We start from the raw sequence: 20495 nt of genomic DNA on the forward strand, positions 1-20495 counted from the left end.
TTGTTAAACCTGGATGCAAACAGATCTATGTCTGGGATTCCCCATCCTTGACATACTGACAGGAAGATATCGGGGTGAAGGAACCATTCTCCCAGGAAAAACTACTGGCGACTCAAGTAGTTTGGCCGCCAATTTGCTATTCCTAGAATGAAAACTGGCGATAGGCAAAGTACATTGTTTTCTTCCCAAGATAGGATAAGCTTCACCTTTCTCTGGGATGCACATCTTCTTAATCACCAAGGGGGCACAATAGAGGCCACTGTAACCGGTGAGGTACAGATAAGCAAAAAATAAACAGATCTGATTAAGTACAAAGTGTGTTAAACCAGTGACTACAGTGAAAAATCAAATATAGAATAAATAGGTTCAATCCATAAAAACAACGTTCTACTATATAAAAAAAATGTAAAAGTCCATATAAAGTGCAAATGGTGCTGATAGATCACAGACGGAAACTCCTCTAGATTCAAAGTGAGGGTGTTCTGTAGTAACATCAAATAACACTGACTTCAGTGACATGCAAATCCTCAGTGTGTGTGTGACACCCATGGGTGTACTAAATTATTACCTTACTGCTGTAAGGTACACAGCATTCAGAGAGAGGGGGAGAGAGGGAGTAGATCACTCAGGATATGATGTTTCCTGTGCGTTCCTCCTTTTCCTATGAGTCCCAGTATGTGCAAAGCTTTTAAACAAATCCTTCCTTTCATTAGGATGGCTGTCAATGACTGCTTTAACCTCCAGAAAGTTGTGTCTAGCCGGGACCCAAGGTTAATGGACTTGGCAATTGCATTCAGTCCTCCTCAAAAAGGCACAGAGTAGTTGATTGACACCATGCATCTGGGCATAATACCCTCTGTTGATCTCAGGCGCCTTTCGCTCTTTGGCCTGCCTGATGAAATACTGAATGTAGGGATCTTTCCAATAACCAACGCTCACCAAAAACCTCTTACATATAGAGGAGTCATCACAGGCACCCCTCACAGCCTCATCCATGGCGTCAGAGTCCCCGGACATGTCCTGGACTCTGACAAATTTTTTATATATAGTAGAAAGTTTAGTTTATATGAGTTTTTTATGGATTGAATCTATTTATTCTATATTTGATTTTTCACTGTAGTGACTGGATTAGCACACTTTGCACTTTATCAGATTTGTTTATTTATGCTTATCTGTACCTCACACCAGTTACATTGTGCTTAATTGTGAAGTATAAGTATTTAACTTTTCTTGATTTGAACACAATTTTATTTTATTGGGTACACGTTTAGAAGCGCAACACCAAATATTGATTTGTTTTTATTTACTTATGGGTAGTGTTTGACCGTTACAGTGTTTGCAGCACACGTGGCTTTTTATTTAAATTTTATTTCCTAAGTAGCGCAGGTGTACCCATTTTCCAATATAGGTCATTGCTGTGGCATAAACAAATTGACTCCTAGCAGGACAATACCTTAAACTGAACGTTCAGACCTCAGAACCATGTGTTCCACCTGAATTTTTAGAAAGTTAATGGGCAAGGCCATTTCTGATCTAGGCCACTTCTGGACAGCTGCCTCTTTCTGGACTGTCCCCCAACCCAAACAAAAAAAAGGTTGGCATATTTTGATACTATTTCCCAGGTAACTGAAAGAAGAATTTTCCCCTTTGCAGATTTTTTGATGTTAACCATAAACTGAGGCTCCAGCACACTCAGCCTACAGCACCTGGTATATCCAGGTGGTCTTTCATCTGGGTACTAAGCAGGCCCAACCCTGCTTAGCCTCCAAGATCGGACGAAATAGAATGCCATCAGGGTGATGTGGCCGTAGTCTTTGAAGTCAGACACACTGGGAATATAGATCTTGAATTCTCTGTTTCAAGCCGATAGGATACTGCTTTGCAGCAGTCTAGAATAAGACTGAGCATAAAGAACAGCCTCAAATGAAGCCCCCATCTTTCCTGACAACCTCACGTAAAGTTGAATAGGAGAAAAAAAACATCTTGCTTTGACTACCTAAATCAGACCTTTATGGTGTTGATCTTAGTCTGGGGTATGAATACCCCTTTCTGGGTGTACCTATGATCAGACCCAAGTATTTTCTTCATGTTTTAAAGAAGATTCCTCCTAGGTTGGGTTAGATATTCCAGGTAGTCGAATGTGGTAAACATACTTTTGGTCTAAGCAGGCTACCGACTGGTCTAAGAACAGATCGGCTAGGTAAACCAAAATTGTTATACCTTGGGGCCCTCAATCTGGTTAGAAAAGGAGACACAACGTTGTACTCGAGGTCTAGCAGCTAGATCGGAAAGCAGAGCTACACACTGAAAAAGATTTTCCACTTTGAAAGAAAATATTACTAGTGAGTGAGGAAATAGGCATATGGACATATGCATCTTCATGCAAAAAGGGAGAGATTATATTTAGCAATTGAATGTTAGATTTTTGAGATCTAGAATGCCCATTTGGATTTAACCAAATCCCAATCTCTGCTGTTACATGGGACCACCATTAACACTTTTTGCCAAAATATGGTCCAGTGCTAGAGCGAAAGATTTCCTTTTTCTCTGGATCCCCAGGATCATTTTATTAGAGAAAATGAGGAGACGGAAACTCTTGGAACTTCAATTTGTATGTTGGAGCTATTGAGGAAGTCCCCTATTCGTCTTGACATTCCTTCTGCCAGATCCCTGAGAACTGTAGAAGAATTCTCCCTATTGAGTAAGCCTAGGCACCTCCTCATAAGGAGGCTACAGCATCTTGTAGGCTTCCTCCCTGAATAACTCTTTTGTTCCTAGGGTTAACCCTGAGGATTACCCTTCGAACCTGACGTCGGAAGCTGTCGTGACTGCCTGGAGGCTGATGCCCCTGGCACAGAAGGAACTTTGAAATAAAAAACACAATTAGTCCTTTAAAATGGAAAAAGGGGTATTTTGCTAGAAATTCTTGGGATATATCCAAAATATCTCCAGATAGCTGTCTTACCGCAAAGGGAAGACTAGCCAGGAGCCTTTTGCATAACTCTTAGTGAAGGCGCAATCTGTCATGGCAACCATTGCAAACAAAGCTGCCTCCTGGACCTGCTGAGCAGGATACCTTAAACATCTGTTAAAACTGGTTTCTCAACAATTAACCAATTACTGTCAGCGCAGGCTGAGACACTCAACCTGTAAGAGGAAAAAAATATACATTTTTTTTAATAGGAATTCCAACCTTTTATCCATTGGATCCCTAAGTATTTGAGTAATGTCTGCCGGACAAGTCAAACTTACAAAGGATATAGTAGCATTAATTGCTGGTATTGCTTAGTGAATTTTCTCTACCATAAAGTGTAAAAAAAAAAAAACTTTTAGAATAATGCTTATCTGGCTGATCCTCCAGATACAAAAAATAGGATTTTTGTACTCGCCGTAAAATACTTTTCTCTGTAGTTCACCGACTGACACAGCTCCTTCACTTAGACCATCGGGTTGTTACGCGACCTTCAGGAGAGGACTAGGTAGAACATGTTAACGTACAAAAAAAAACAGCACTTTCTAGTTCCACTCCAAGGGGCGGTCCTTTCAGTAACATCCCCCAGCCTGCTTCCTGCAGCCTCAGTACGTTAGCAAGCAGTATAACGTAAAAAAGGCTCCCAGGTGTCTGAGAGGAAACCGCACTGTTCTGAGCCTCAGGGATCCACGCTGGGCATGAAAAACATGCTAGGCTACAACAAAATGTCCGCCGAGCGTCCAGTATAAAGGACATAATCACAGGTAAAATGGCCGCCGAACTACAGGAAAATGGTTTCTGACCATGCTTCTCCCTGGTCACACCAAACATGGCTGCCAAAGCACTGTATACAGAGAGGGACAGTGAAACACAGGCAGAGAAAATGGCGCCAGACAGCGCTACAGCGATCAACAGACCTCCAGACACCCAGGGGAGAGACAAAAATCAGGGCACAGATTCCCAGCGCAGCCCCCAGCCAAGGGTGAGAGCTCTTCCAGGGGCCCCTGTCTATGTGCACACACGTCGCTCAGCAGCCCATGCAGCATTCCCCACGGGGGGAGGGAAAATGGGGACAGGGGGAGAAGAGAGGGAGGAGAGGGACCCCCAAATCTACCTCCCAGGGAATGCCCAGCTGCTCAGCCCCACCAAGGCAGGGAGAGCTGTACTTACCGGTCCGGGCAAGCTGGGGACATTCCATCACAGACCCACTCTGATCAGTGCGGGGTGACTGCTGGCCCGGCACACTGATGCAGACATCAGTAGCCCGGTCATGTGTGTGCCACGGAGCATTGCACTCACTGGCCACCCCTGGAGCGAAAGTAAGAGAAATATATGTTCCTGTCAACAAATGGACAGGAAAAAGCGTGCACAGCTTGAGGAGGCTTTAGCGAACCCAATCAGTTAAGGTTACATAAAATGTGGAGCGGATCATTCAGCAAGAAATTGTACCATCAATGATACAGATTGTGAAAGCCGACTCTCCTGCAATTGATACCTCAGAAGAGGAGTCATCAGCCTCACCACAGTCCCGAGGGAATCATCTTCTCCTGCCCCTAGTATCTCAGTCAGAGGGTCTTAGGAAAATGGAAGAGAACCTGTTGCATCTTGACCACACTGGGATGTGATTAACCACTTTGGCATGTGATTAAAGTCCCTAAGATTCTTTTAAAAACCTACCATGGCTGGGGAAGAGGAAGAAAAAAAAAAAAAAAAAAAAAAAAAAAAGTAAAAGAACAGGGGCTGCAGTGTTCAAAACAGTTGCAAACATTTCATGACCCTGACGCTCATTCTGACCAGCCACCCCCCCCCCCCGCTTTCCAGAGCTTGAGGGAGATCCTTTTAGCTCCCTTTTTTGGGGGTGTTTCAACCCCTCCCCTTCTGAATAAAGCCTGATGCACAAAGCAGAGGTACTACCAGAAGAAATCGCATCCACTGCTTGAGCAATAGTCAGCCACTGCCGCTGCTATCAACGCTGAGCCTGATGCAATAGTAAAGGTTCAAAAAAAGGATGCTTGTGTCACTAACCTCGTGCTTTTTTTTAAAAAACACTTTCCTGCACTGGGCGTTGAGGATGCCAAAGCTGCGCTAAGCCGCCCCCCGTTGCCTAAGGCCTCCCTCCGCCCTTTCAAATAAAGTTTTCCCGTGCAAGCCTCTGATCCTATGGGATCTTACATAGAGGGGAGAAAATGTCAAGGAGAGCCAAAGTAGTGCAGCATGCTTTTTTTTGTGTTTCTTCCTCTTTGAAGAGGGGTAGCAAATGGCACAGTCGGGGAATCGTCTGGCGAGGAAGAAAACCCCCAGACTTAATCGAGGTCTGCTGCTGGCTGGAGGAAAGGAAACTGCTTGTTCCAGACAACGTGAGCTCTCTGAGGAAGCATGAGAAGGTATGTGCTCCATACAGCCCCCAGTGGTGACACATGAGCATGACAACTTTTACTAACTTAAAGGAGACATAAGACAATTCAAAAATTTCTTAGAAAAACTCCACTTTCCTTTCCTGCTGCAGGGTTTTCTGTCCTAAAACTAACAGACCCAATCTTCACCCTTCATGGTGAGTTCCGTTAAACCTTCAGGAGCTGGGAATCCGAGGAAATCGACAATCCTGGACCTGTAATAGCACCACCTCCAGTAAAACTATATGGCCTTACTACCAAAAGTACTGGATCCTGGGGTCCAGCTCTCTAAAAAGAGAAGTGTTTACAGGCAAGACCTTGTTTCTTTGGACACGAGGCCCGGGTACTATTCAATTCTGCCTAAAAAGTCACTTTGGATCTGGCTGCATGGCTAGCCTCAGCAAGGATTGCTCCAGAGGAGCACAGCACATCTTTACTCATGACCAACACCTTAGACACTGGCAAAAAAACGGAGATACTCCCAGTAGTGGGAGAGGTTATATGGGGAGTGCACTTTTTATCTTCGGCGTACCAGTGTCCATCACCTGAAGGTGGCCTATAACCCACATAGTAACTATTATGGCTTTGTGTCCCGTGATATACGATAAGAAATTATTCAGAACTCAATACCAATACCTTTGTGGGAAAGGATCGGGAAGATTGCATACAAGTAAAAATGGGGAAAATGTGCCTGCGTCTTATGGTGCAGATATATGATACGCGCACCCCCCCCCCCCCCCGCCGCCTCGATCTGGAGCGATCCTCAGCCTTAGGAAAGGCCGCGGCTTCGGCCTAGCTCCGGCGTGGCGGCCATCTTGGTGCGCCCATCAGCCGTTTACAATGTGATCGCTCCGTCAAATGACAGAGTGATCACTTGTAAACAAACCAGCGTCATAAAGATGCCGGTTCCTCTCTCCCCTCTGTGTACAGATCTGTACAGTGGAGGGGAGAGATCGGATGGCAGCAGCGCTGTGGGCTGCATCTGTAGTACCCACAGCGCTGCTCTGTGACAAGTGCAGTCACAGCCATCCCTCCATACCCAGCCAATACCCAGTGGCCTGATGGAGGAGGGAGAAGTGCCAGCTGTCCCTTGGGGAGCCTGGCATCATAGAGGCAGAGAAACGCAGGACCCGGTGACTCTGACAAGAGTGGCCGGAGGAAGAGGCGAAGGCAGGAGTCGGCTCTCAGGAACAATGGCCGGGGAGGAGGATGAGGACAAGAGGAATAGGCAGGCCGCTGGGATAACATCAGGTAAGGCAATGGTCACTCTGCATTTTCTATGGCAATGGTCACTTTAACTTTAGGAAAATCCACTTGCTCTTTCATAGAACTTTTCTATTCCACAAAGACTGTTACAAATTAAATATATTGTACATTACGATTCATAAAATGTGCTATACCTTAAAGTGTTAATAAACCCAGTACCACCCTGCATTCATTATATCAGGTCTCTCACAGTACACAGAACATGAAAATACAATTATTTTAGTAAACAAACTGCTAAATACCTTTTCTCATCAGCAGTTAAGAGCAGTCTTGTGACTATCAGTGTCCAGCAGAGTACTGGTTAAAGCTTGTAGGATTTTTGCATGCACATGCACTACCAAGAAAAAAAAAAAAAAACTCTAGCAATACAGACCAAACTGAGCATGTGCAGCTTGCCCCAAACCTCTGTTCTATCAGATGGTTTTGGGACTGTGGAAGGGCAGTATCAAAGACAAGATCAAACAGCCTTTTTACACAATGTAGATTAACCCTTCAGTTTCTACGAGTCTAACAAGCATGCTTTACTGCATTTAGTCCAGGTTCACACTGACAGCGGGATTAAAATTGTGTGAGTTCACCTGGGGGGGGGGGGGGGGGGGGGGGGCGCGGGCCGCAGCCGGATGACCCCCGTGGATTGCGGCACCACTAACACCACCCGCTGCCCCGATGATCTACGCCTCGCTCTGTGTCAGTGGAGCAGACTAAAGTCGCCGGTGCCTCCTTCTCTCTGTTTACATTTGAGGAGGAGGAGCCCAAGGGACACACACTGTTGTGTGTATATGTCCGCAGCCACGCTGTTCTGAGGTCTGTACTGTACACTTTATTATAAGTATATGGACATGTGCAGGGGGGGGGGGGGAAACTATAGGAGGGGAGATGAGTGCCTATACCGATTGGGGGGGGGGGGGGTCTTCGCTAAGGGAGTGTCTATACTGCAGGGGTTTGCGCTAAGGGGGGGGGTTGTCTATACTGCAGGGGTTTGCGCTAAGGGGGGGGGTTGTCTATACTGCAGGGGTTTGCGCTAAGGGGGGGGGTTGTCTATACTGCAGGGGTCTGCGCTAAGGGGGGTGTCTATACTGCAGGGGTTTGCGCTAAGGGGGGGTGTCTATACTGCAGGGGTTTGCGCTAAGGGGGGGTGTCTATACTGCAGGGGTTTGCGCTAAGGGGGGTGTCTATACTGCAGGGGTTTGCGCTAAGGGGGGGTGTCTATACTGCAGGGGTTTGCGCTAAGGGGGGGTCTATACTGCAGGGGTTTGCGCTACGGGGGGGTCTGTACTGACGGAGGGGGGGGGGGTCTGTACTGACGGAGGGGGGGGGTCTGTACTGACGGAGGGGGGGGGGTCTGTACTGACGGAGGGGGGGGTCTGTACTGACGGAGGGGGGGGTCTGTACTGACGGAGGGGGGGTCTTTACTGACGGAGGGGGGGTCTTTACTGACGGAGGGGGGGGTCTTTACTGACGGAGGGGGGGGGTCTGTACTGACGGAGGGGGGGGTCTGTACTGACGGAGGGGGGGTCTGTACTGACGGAGGGGGGGGGGGTCTGTACTGACGGAGGGGGGGGGTCTGTACTGACGGAGGGGGGGGTCTGTACTGACGGAAGGGGGGGGGTCTGTACTGACGGAAGGGGGGGGGGTCTGTACTGACGGAGGGGGGGGTCTGTACTGACGGAGGGGGGGGGTCTGTACTGACGGAGGGGGGGGGGTCTGTACTGACGGAGGGGGGGGGGGTCTGTACTGACGGAGGGGGGGGGGGTCTGTACTGACGGAGGGGGGGGGGTCTGTACTGACGGAGGGGGGGGTCTGTACTGACGGAGGGGGGGGGGGGGGGTCTGTACTGACGGAGGGGGGGGTCTGTACTGACGGAGGGGGGGGGGTCTGTACTGACGGAGGGGGGGGGGGTCTGTACTGACGGAGGGGGGGGGGGTCTGTACTGACGGAGGGGGGGGGGGTCTGTACTGACGGAGGGGGGGGGGGTCTGTACTGACGGAGGGGGGGTCTGTACTGAAGGAGGGGGGGGGGTCTGTACTGAAGGAGGGGGGGGGTCTGTACTGACGGAGGGGGGGGTCTGTACTGACGGAGGGGGGGGGGGGTCTGTACTGACGGAGGGGGGGGTCTGTACTGACGGAGGGGGGGGTCTGTACTGACGGAGGGGGGGGTCTGTACTGACGGAGGGGGGGGTCTGTACTGACGGAGGGGGGGGTCTGTACTGACGGAGTGGGGGGTCTGTACTGACAGGGGGGGGGTCTGTACTGACGGAGGGGGGGGGGTCTGTACTGACGGAGGGGGGGGGTCTGTACTGACGGAGGGGGGGGGTCTGTACTGACGGAGGGGGGGTCTGTACTGACGGAGGGGGGGGGGTCTGTACTGACGGAGGGGGGGGTCTGTACTGACGGAGGGGGGGTCTGTACTGACTGAGGGGGGGGGGTCTGTACTGACTGAGGGGGGGGGTCTGTACTGACGGAGGGGGGGGGTCTGTACTGACGGAGGCGGTGTCACCAATGTTTTCCGCACCAGGTGACACCAACCCTAGTGACGCGCCACTGTTAGTGTGGGTTAATGTATGCCTATTGGAACAATGTACTTTATCGTTCTGTATTGGTGTTTTGTTCGAAAAATATAATATATATATATATATATATATATTATATATACACACACACACACAGTATGCAATTTACTGTCAGACAAATAATATCTTCCTATTGCAGACTTTACAATGTTCAAAGTAGTTTGGCTTTTTTGCTTTGAAAAGAGTTTTATTTTCCTACTTCACCCATTGCATTCACAATGTGAACATTACTGAACTAGGAAACTGCCAGAAAATGCATCATTTTCTGAAATGGACAACTAAAGCCTGATATTTCTTAGGGCAGTTTACCTGCAAGACCATTTATGTCTGGATTTGAGGCCACAGCCTGGCCTACACATCAAACATCAGAAATCCCAAAACATGCACAACAAATCTAATATATCAAAGTCATACCATCTGGTAGCAGTTTGCACGATAAGGCATCATCCAGGTCTCTGGCTGTGGCTGGATCGATGGAGAATATGCACTCCTTTCTAAAAGAATGAAAAGATAAAAAAGGTATGGCATGTAATCATTGCATATATTTTAAAAGACAGGAATAATTTTCCATCCATTATCTTTAACAAAACTGCACTAATACTCTAAAGCAGTCTTTACTATAAGAGTAAAAGTGCCATTTGTCCAAAATCCACCAAAGGACAACTGCATTTGCCCATAATTTACCACACTGCCAACATGCATTATAAAATAGCAAAAAATAAATATTGTCCAGGAGTCTCACCCTAGTAAGATTGTCTGGGTGGGGAAGAGCGAGTTTGACACCAATAGAATGTAACACTTCTACAGCCCACAAACAAAAACCATTTACCAAAGTACATACAATGTAACGATTAGGTGTGTTGCTTTGAATCAAATAAACATATAAGAAAAAAAGAGGCAAGAGAGGACCAACTGCCCAGAGAGAATTCTTCAAAGAGAAACAAACTGGAATTATCAAAGGAGTAAGAGAACACATTCATATGTATCAGTTATTTATCAGCATTTTAACACGAAACACCCCTATAAGGCAGTACTAGGAACAGGTTATTATACAGGATTTATAAAGCGGCAACAGTTTGCACAGTGCTTTACAATATAAAGGGATACAATACAGCAACAATAAAATTCAATACAAGAGGGTTGCAAGCTTACAATCTAAATGAGGACGAATAGTGAAATAGCAGCTACATTAGGCACATTCCAAATCCTAGGTGAAATAGGCAACTCATACTGATAACATTTGTGTTCATTTAAAAACGGGCTCGACCATCCCCAGGGGCCAGGGTGACAAGTTTTGTCCTGCCACCTGAATGTTCCCCTTAGCCCCGCTCATCTCTCTCCCCCCCCCCCAAAATATTGATTCCGGGATCCGCTTGCCCATCTGCGTGAAGTCCCCCAACTAGAGGTCAACGGATATGGGGTCTTCTCTGGCCGATGCCGATATTTAGAAATAGGGGTGGCCGATATATGATGCCGATTTTTGCGGGCAATATTTTAGGCCAACTTTTTTTGGCAGGTGGCACTGGTTGGCAGGTGGCACTAATTGGCACTGGATGGCAATGGCAGGTTTCACCGCCGATAGTGTAACTATGTCAAAGTGAATGCTCTCTGCAGCGACACTGTGTGAAACTGTATGGGGAAAGAGGAGCCAACATATTCAGCGTGATGTCACCCGGGGGGGGGGGGGGGGGAGGAGGAGGAACCCAGCTGCTTTCCGGCCAAAGATTGGGCCGTTTAAGGGGTGGGTCACATACATGTAGCGGCCGGCCCAGATCCCATCCCATTGGCTGGTGTTGGATAGCTGGGTCTCGTCCACACCCGACGTTCAACCTCAATTTTGACAGCTTCTCTCTCTCTCCATACATTTTCACAAATCGCAGCGCTGCTCTACCAACAGACTGTAGAGAAGGGAGGAGGAATTCCACACGTTCCTCCTCCCTTCTCCACACTCTGCTGTCAGGGGTATGGCCAGTGTTCAATATCAGCTTAATATGGATAATAATCGGCCGATGTAGATTTCTCCGAAATGGCCAAATATTGACCAATATATTGGTCGACCTCTAAGCCCAACCCACATATACAAATGTAAAAAATGCAAGTGACAGGGCACCTACACCTGAAAATGGTTGCAATACAAATTACATATCAGGCACGCTGGAATGAGTGCAATAATTCTAGCACCAGACCTCCTTCAGAACCCTAAACTAATGACTTATACGGGGCTTTTAAAGTGTTGCCTATAGAAAATATAGGATACTGAAGTTTGTCACAATTTCACAGGTGCAGGAAAATTTAAGGTTTGACATGTTTGTTATCCATTTACTCAGTGCAACCTAGGCTTTTTTTATATTTTGTCCAAAAAACTTAGGTAATTTATTGCATTTTTGTGCCCCCTAAAATTAAATTTGAATGTGTTTTTTTACTGAAAGCGTTTCCTAGACCTTTCTGATATTGTGTGACAAAACAAATTGCAACTACCACCATTTTATTCTCTAGGGTAGTGATGGCGAACCTTGGCACTCCAGATGTTTTTGAACTACATTTCCCATGATGCTCTTGCACTCTGCAGTGTAGTTGAGCATCATGGGAAATGTACTCACTATGATGCTATAACAGAGAGAGCACACATTACTCTGAATAGAAAATGAAATATTGTATTAACAGCCACAATAATGTTATCTAGGTCCATGGCATACACCATTTCAATATTGAGTAAAATAACCAATAGGGCAAGCATGACAGAAAATTATCCACAGTTGGAAACAGTCATTGAGCAGTACATAAGCTGGTGTGTCACAATAGGGTGTACAATTCTTATAGAGGATGATGATGTGGACAGTCAGCATATAGATTCTAATCCAAGAACTGTACTTAGTACTAGGGGGCTGATAGAAAACACTGGGGGACATGGCCTTAGGCACCTCTTGTGGCAGAATGGAATAGCCTATGGAACTGTTGAAGTAGAAGATGGCACTGTGTGACCAGGCTCCAGCCTACTGATTCCTTTGCAGACCAGCTCAGTGTTGTGCAGCTGTCTCCCTCAATTATAGAGCTCAGTACACATGGGACAAGGTGCACGTGTGTGTCAGCCACAGCTCCTGTGCCTGATGAAAAAGTTTTGTCCATACTTCTGTTTTTAAAGAGTGAGTAAACCCTGATGAGTTTATTTCCTCTGTGATTCCCTGCAAAGGTAAAGCATAATAGACTACTATGCATCGTATAGTAGTCCATTACATGTCACTTACCTGACAAAGGAGCCAGCGATGTCACCGCTGTCCCCTGTAGTCCGGCGCATCCATCTTCTCGGTGGGTCTCGCTGCTCCGCCGCTGTCATTTGACGAAGCCGCGATGACGTCACTCCCGCGCATGCGCACGGGAGCCGCCATTCGCGGCATATCACCGTTGACAGCGGCGCACTCAGTGCGCCTGCCGTCTACGGGGCATGCGCCGTAGACAGTGGTGCCTCTCTTTCGGCAAATATCTCCTAAACTGTGTAGGTTTAGGAGATATTTCTTGGACCTACAGGTAAGCCTTAATCTAGGCTTGCCTGTAGGTCAAAGTGGTTTGTAAGGGTTTACAACCACTTTAAGAATCCCTGTCTCTTTGAGGAGAGTTACTATATTGTAAATCTATTACATATTCCTGTGCCACAACAGAGTGTACAACAGATATTAAAAGGCATAATTATCGCAGATATTGTGAAAGATGTTGGTGTTTCTGATAAAATATCTGGCAACGGCTGTATTGCGTGTAAACCGTTACCTATGTAGTTAACCCAGTGTTTGTCACCCTCGGTCTCCTAACCTCTAGATTGTGGTCACGCAAGGAGATTTGAGTCTATCTACTGTGCATCAACGAACTCCCAAACACTATAAATCTAAATACTTTCACACTGGGGCGTTGCGGGAACTGGTGGTAAAGCGGCACTTTACTGTAGTTTTAGCTGCGCTATTCGGCCCATAGCGGGGCAGTTTAAACCAACGCTAGAGGCCGAAAAAGGGTTAAAACCGCCCGCAACGCACCGATTTGCAGGCAGGTTTGCAGCGCTGCCACATTGTTTTCTATTGGAAGGGGCGCTTTAGGAGCGGTAAAAGATGCGGCTTGCCGGACTTTTTTGACCGTCCTGCAAGCGCACTGCTTCAGTGTGAAAACCCTCGGCCTTTCACACTGGAGAGACAGCACTGGCTGTTTCAGGGCGCTTTGCAGGTGCTATTTCGCTATTTTTGGCACTGTAGCACCTGCAAAGCGCCCCAGTGTGAAAGGGGCCTTAGCATTATCATTTTCTCATATCAATTTTTCCCAAGAAACAAAGTGCTGAAGACATACGATAGATTCAGTTGACAGTGGAGTACAGCATAATCAAAGCAGGTAAAACACTGGGTTACAAAGAGTAATAATAGAAAAGAAAAAAAACACACACATGGCTTCAAGTATGCCAAATAATAGGCTTTCATGAGTGAGACTATGGAGAATATAGGTACTGGTAAAGGATACCAACTTTTGTTTAATTTAAAATGGGCTTTCATTTGGATTCTTACAAAATCGGTATGCATCTATAGCAGTTGGTAAACTCTGGTCCAAAAGCATTTGACCTTTGGGCACTTCTGCAAAGTGGCTAAAGGAGCCAACAGCATCCACGTAAACAGGCTCTAGCAGAAAAATCCTCATAGGGACCGGGTACCAACAGAAAAAAATTTGTAATTGACTCCTACAGTCAGCACATGAGCTGAGCTCTTAGCCACAATGGCGCAGATCTGGCTCCCATTTTGGCACAGAGAGGGGAATTGGTCTGGACCAGTGCCAAGAGTAAGGCGTACACTAATGAGATCAAACCAGGGTCTTATTTGATAGGACATTTTTGAAGAGCGAGTGCAAATCCTGCAAGTGACCTGCCAGGGTTTTGAGAAAGCACTTGATTTAATAGGTATTGGAAAAAATCACCTGGTTAGGGCTTATGAGTATCCCAAATGGTCTGAAAGGATTTGATACCCAAATCAGAGAATGTTTTGCTTTAGAATACAAAACCAGGTTTAAAGGCCATCTACACCATTAGCAACATGCTACGTGTGTTTTTAATGTGCAACATGTTGCCAAGCACTGCAAACCCTCACTTCCTTCATATGGTCATATTTAAAATTGGCGCAGCTGTGCAGGGCTCTGCCCGCACAGCGACATTCATTCAGAGATCTGTGAACAAACTGCAAGTCCATCTGCCACTGCAGCAGATGTACTGTAGTTCTCAATGGACTACAAGTGCACAAATCAGAACACAGTCTATTAACACTTCACACAGCTCAGTCACTGAAGGTCTATGCAGAGGTTTAGGCAGAGAGCTTTAGAAGTCTGCAGGACCCCGACATCGCACCCACAATCCACTGAACGTGAGTGCAATCCTTTTCAGGCTCCTGTGTAAAAAAAAATGCATATTTTTGTGTCCTACAATATGTAAATGTATTTTTTTGTTTCCTAAAACGTGAACTTGGCCTTCAAAGAGCCAGTGGAGTAGTATATCCTGGGGAAGCAAAGATTTGCCCAGAATCAGCGGAAGGTGTAGTGACATCAGTTTCTAAGTACAAATCAGACAGTCCCACACCCTCAAAGTGTCCAGTAACAAGGCAGTTGGCCCAACCCACTCTTAGAAGGCAGGCAAGTTAGCTATCAATATTGGACAGTGTGAGTAGGCTTGCAGTGATACCCATAGACCAGTGTTTCTCAACTCCAGTCCTCAAGGTGCCCCAACAGGTCATGTTTTGAGGCTTTCCATTATTTTGCACAGGTGATTTGATCAGTTTCACTGCCTTAGTAATTACCACAGCCATTTCATCTGAGGGAAATCCTGAAACATGACCTGTTGGGATGCCTTGAGGTCTGGAGTTGAGAAACACTGCCATAGACTAATGCTATTGATTTGTCAATGTGACATTTGGGCTGGTTGCGCCAACAGTACTTATAGAAAAAAAAATCATTAGGCCCAGTCCAACATTGGACTTCGTTTTGTACAGAATGGACTTTGCAATCTGATGGGAAAAGCCTTCCCATATAAAAATTGTACAATCCAACACTAACACTCAAAGTTGAAAGGAGGGAACAACTAGCAGGAAAATCCCAACATAGTACAAACATTTGGACAAGAAAGGCATTTTCACAGCTCTGGATCGTCTAAGCCAGGATACATTTTTTTTTTTTCAGAAAGTCAAAAAGGAATATAGAGAAGTAAAAAATCTCAGGCAATTGGCCTGGAAGAGGGTTTGGTAAGAACACCTAGGTAACGAAGAATAGAAGGAATGCAGATGAAGAATGGAACTTAACAGGCACTCAGGCAGAAGAGTTTTGTAATAACTGATCTCACATCAATGAATCAATGTGGAACATGCAAACAACCCATTCCAAAATCATAAAAGGTATAGGTAAGGTCTGGATTACCAGTAGACTTCAAATAATAAAGCCTTCTTTCCAACCTTCAGAATAACAGAGTAGGGAGGTACATAATCTTTGTAAGGTCAGATAAACCATATATCTTGCACATTTTCTAACATACAGCAGTGGTCATCAACCCTGTCCTCAGGGCCCACTAACAGGCCAGGTTTTATGTATTACCTTGGGGAGATGCAGACTGGAATACTGCAATCACTGAGCAGCAAATATTACCTGTGATGTATTTCAGTTATCTTGCAAACCTGACCTGTTAGTGGGCCCTGAGTATAGGGCTGATGACCAATGCCATACCGAAATCTTTCAGTAGCTTTGAGGTTTAACAAAGTAGTTATATGAATTAATTTTAGTATTTGTGAACTAGATTTCAAATATGTATCAGAAAGTGTACGCAAATATAACAGTCCTATGATTGGCTCACATTTTAACCACTTCAATACCGGGCCATAGTCAAATGACGCCCACAGATGGGAACTCCCATCCTGGGTGGGCGTCATGACGTCCTTGGTATTTCGCCGCTCCTGCGGCCCCCCCGGGGGGGATCGTGGATGAGGTTGTCACCAGCTCACCTGAGCACCCGTCACAGTTCATCTGAGCACCCAAGTACCCGTCACCAGCCCGTCGGAGTACCCGTCACCAGCCCGTCGGAGTACCCGTCACCAGCCCGTCGGAGTAGCCGTCACCAGCCCGTCGGAGTAGCCGTCACCAGCCCGTCGGAGTAGCCGTCACCAGCCCGTCGGAGTACCCGTCACCAGCCCGTCGGAGTACCGGAGTACCCGTCACCAGCCCGTCGGAGTAACGGAGTACCCGTCACCAGCCCGTCGGAGTAACGGAGTACCCGTCACCAGCCCGTCGGAGTAACGGAGTACCCGTCACCAGCCCGTCGGAGTACCAGAGAACCTATTTGCAGACCATGGCTCAGAATACACGTTGAGGTGTTTTCTTTCCAAAATGGGGTCATTTTGGGGGTACTTCCATTGTCCTGGTTCTCCAGGACCTTCAAAAGTGTGATGAGTAGGAATGAAATGAGATGTGTAATTTATGCTCCTAGAATGCCTGAAGGTACTACTTCAATGTTGGACCTCTGTATATTTTCGCTCTTTCACTTACGTCGCAAAAAAAACCCAAAAAACAACCCAGTGGTGATTAAATACCAAAAGAAAGCTCTATTTGTATGAAAAAAATGATGAAACTTTTTTTTGGGTACAGTGTTGCATGACTGAGTAATTGCCATTCAAAGTGTGAGAGCGCTGCAAGCTAAAAATTGGTCTGGGAAGGAAGGGTGTATAAATGCCCTGTATTGGAGTGGTTAAAAATGATCCCAGAACATTGGATTACAAGAAGTTGTTTGGTACAGTTTATAGAAGCCCTAACTAGAAAAGATGCTCCGCTGAACCTGGTAATCTCCAACCATTCAGCACTTATTACTAATGTTCATATAAAAGAACTGGGTAGCAACGACTATTAAAAAAATCTCATTTAACCACTTTCAGACCGGACCATTTTGCTGGTAAATGACCAGAGGTCTTTTTACACTTTGGCACTGCGCTGCTTTAACTGGTAATTGCGCGGTCATGCAATGTTGTACCCAAACAAAATTTGCGTCCTTTTCTTCCCACAAATAGAGCTTTCTTTTGATGGTATTTGATTGCCTCTGCGATTTTTATTTTTTGCGATATAAACGTAAAAAGACCGCAAATTTTGAAAAAAAATGATATTTTCTACTTTTTGTTATTAGAAAAATCCAATAAACTCAATTTTAGTCATACATTTAGGCCAAAATGTATTCAGCCACATGTCTTTGGTAAAAAAAAAGTCAATAATTGTATATTTATTGGTTTGCGCAAAAGTTGTCACATCTACAAACTAAGGTACGTTTTCTGCAATTTACGCAGCTTTTAGTTTACGACTGCCTATCTCATTTCTTGAGGTGCTAAAATGGCAGGGCAGTACAAAACCCCCCCAAATGACCCCATTTTGGAAAGTAGACCCCCTAAGGAAATTGATAAGAGGCATGTTGAGCCCATTGAATATTTTATTTTTTTGCCTCAAGCGATTGAATGACAAAAAAAAAAATTTTTTTTTTTTTTTACACAAAGTTGTCACTAAATGATATATTGCTCACACATGCTATGGGCGTATGTGAAATAACACCCCAAAATAAATTCTGCTGCTTCTCCTGAGTACGGGGATACCACATATGTGGGACTTTTTGGGAGCCTAGCCGCGTACGGGGCCCTGAAAACCAAGCACCGCCTTCAGGCTTTCTAAGGGCGTAAATTTTTGAGTTCACTTCTCACTACCTATTACAGTTTTGAAGGCCATAAAATGCCAAGATGGCACAAAACCCCCACAAATGACCCCATTTTAGAAAGTAGACACCCCAAGCTATTTGCTGAGAGGCATGTTGAGTTCATGGAATATTTTATATTTTGCCACAAGTTGCGGGAAAATTACAAACTTTTTTTTTTTTTTTTTTTTTTTTCACAAAGTTGTCACTAAATGATATATTGCTCATGCATGCCATGGGCATATGTGAAATGACACCCCAAAATAAATTCTGCTGCTTCTCCTGAGTACGGGGATACCACATATGTGGGACTTTTTGGGAGCCTAGCCGCGTACGGGGCCCCGAAAACCAAGCACCGCCTTCAGGCTTTCTAAGGGCGTAAATATTTGACTTCACTTCTCACTACCTATTACAGTTTTGAAGGCCATAAAATGCCAAGATGGCACAAAACCCCCACAAATGACCCCATTTTAGAAAGTAGACACCCCAAGCTATTTGCTGAGAGGCATGTTGAGTCCATGGAATATTTTATATTTTGCCACAAGTTGCGGGAAAATTACAAACTTTTTTTTTTTTTTTTTTTTTTTTTTAACAAAGTTGTCACTAAATGATATATTGCTCACGCATGCCATGGGCATATGTGAAATGACACCCCAAAATAAATTCTGCTGCTTCTCCTGAGTACGGGGATACCACATATGTGGGACTTTTTGGGAGCCTAGCCGCGTACGGGGCCCCGAAAACCAAGCACCGCCTTCAGGCTTTCTAAGGGCGTTACAGTTTTGAAGGCCATAAAATGCCAAGATGGCACAAACCCCCCCCCAAATGACCCCATTTTGGAAAGTAGACACCCCTAAATTTAGGGGTACACTAGTGAGACTAGGTAATAAATGGCGGGTGCCCTGAAACTATAAAAAAATAACTAACCAACCAGCGTCACCTGTAACAGTTATATGGTGATCACTGGTGAAAGGGTTAACTAGGGGGCAATCAGGGGGCTTTATGCGGTAGTATATGGGGGTCCCTGGCGCTATAAAAAGCTGCGGCGAACCTAAATACCTACCTGCCTAACTAGCGTCACCTGTGACACTAATACAGCGATCAGAAAAACGATCGCTTATTAGGCTGGGTTCACACTGGAGCGATGCGGGAACGCCACGAATGCGCGGCGGGCTCCCGCATCGCATGCCTCCCGGCGGCAGTTCACACTGCCCTATGCGAACTGCTGGGAGTGTCAGTGAAATGTTACTGACACCCCCAGATCAGTTCGCATATCGCAGTGCGATCTGCAAACTCGGATCGCATGGTGTGAACACCCATGCGTTCCGATTCTGCTGCGGGCCAAAAAAAGGGTCCCGTGCGAATTTGCGGCGGGTGCGGCGGGTGTGGCGGGTGCGGCGAATGGCTGAACTCGAATCGCACAGAGATCGGATGTGATTTGCACTGCAGTGCGGTGCGAATCACATCCGTTCTCATAAACCGCTGCAATGTGAACCCAGCCTTAGTGACACTGGCGACGGGGGGTGATCACGGGGTTAAACCTTTATTGGGGGGGTTAGGGGGGTACCTTAGAACTAAAGGGGGCTAACCCTAACTGCCCTAACAGTTATTAGTCACAAATGACACCCGCCGGGTGATCAGGGGGTTAAACCTTTATTAGGTAATAAATGGCGGGTGCCCTGAAACTATAAAAAAATAACTAACCAACCAGCGTCACCTGTAACAGTTATATGGTGATCACTGGTGAAAGGGTTAACTAGGGGGCAATCAGGGGGCTTTATGCGGTAGTATATGGGGGTCCCTGGCGCTATAAAAAGCTGCGGCGAACCTAAATACCTACCTGCCTAACTAGCGTCACCTGTGACACTAATACGGCGATCAGAAAAATGATCGCTTATTAGGCTGGGTTCACACTGGAGCGATGCGGAAACGCCGCAAATCCGCGGCGGGTTCCCGCATCGCATGCCTCCCGGCGGCAGTTCACACTGCCCTATGCGAACTGCTGGGAGTGTCAGTGAAATGTTACTGACACCCCCAGATCAGTTCGCATATCGCAGTGCGATCTGCAAACTCGGATCGCATGGTGTGAACACCCATGCGATCCGATTCTGCTGCGGGCCAAAAAAAGGGTCCCGTGTGAATTTGCGGTGGGTGCGGCGGGTGTGGCGGGTGCGGCGAATGGCTGAACTCGAATCGCACAGAGATCGGATGTGATTTGCACTGCAGTGCGGTGCGAATCACATTCGTTCTCATAAACCGCTGCAATGTGAACCCAGCCTTAGTGACACTGGCGACGGGGGGTGATCATGGGGTTAAACCTTTATTGGGGGGGTTAGGGGGGTACATTAGAACTAAAGGGGGCTAACCCTAACTGCCCTAACAGTTATTACAGTCACAAATGACACCAATGCAAAAAAAAAAAATAAAAAAAAAAAAAATGACATTGGTGTCACTGTGACTGGGGGGCAGGGGTAATTGGGGGGGTGATCGGGGGGTAAAGGGGGGGTGTGAGTGTGCCTGGCATGTTCTACTGTGTGTGTAGAGTGTTGGTGCAACTCACCGATCCGCTCTCCT

At 46.4% G+C, this 20495-nt stretch overlaps 1 protein-coding gene across 18 annotated transcripts in view; it reads right to left on the reverse strand.

The window, feature by feature from the left end:
* DIS3L2 (DIS3 like 3'-5' exoribonuclease 2) overlaps positions 1-20495 on the reverse strand; it is an 867027-nt gene that overhangs the window by 339290 nt on the left and 507242 nt on the right. For all 18 annotated transcript variants that reach the window (XM_077487662.1, XM_077487653.1, XM_077487654.1 and 15 more), the window contains one exon: positions 9614-9693. In XM_077487662.1, coding sequence (XP_077343788.1) covers positions 9614-9693 — 80 coding nt within the window. The remainder of the gene's footprint in view (positions 1-9613; positions 9694-20495) is intronic.

Source organism: Lithobates pipiens, unplaced genomic scaffold (assembly GCF_037356315.1).
Source record: "Lithobates pipiens isolate NorthernLeopardFrog02 unplaced genomic scaffold, aLitPip1_a1.2 Scaffold_18, whole genome shotgun sequence".
NCBI classification, from domain to species: domain Eukaryota; kingdom Metazoa; phylum Chordata; class Amphibia; order Anura; family Ranidae; genus Lithobates; species Lithobates pipiens.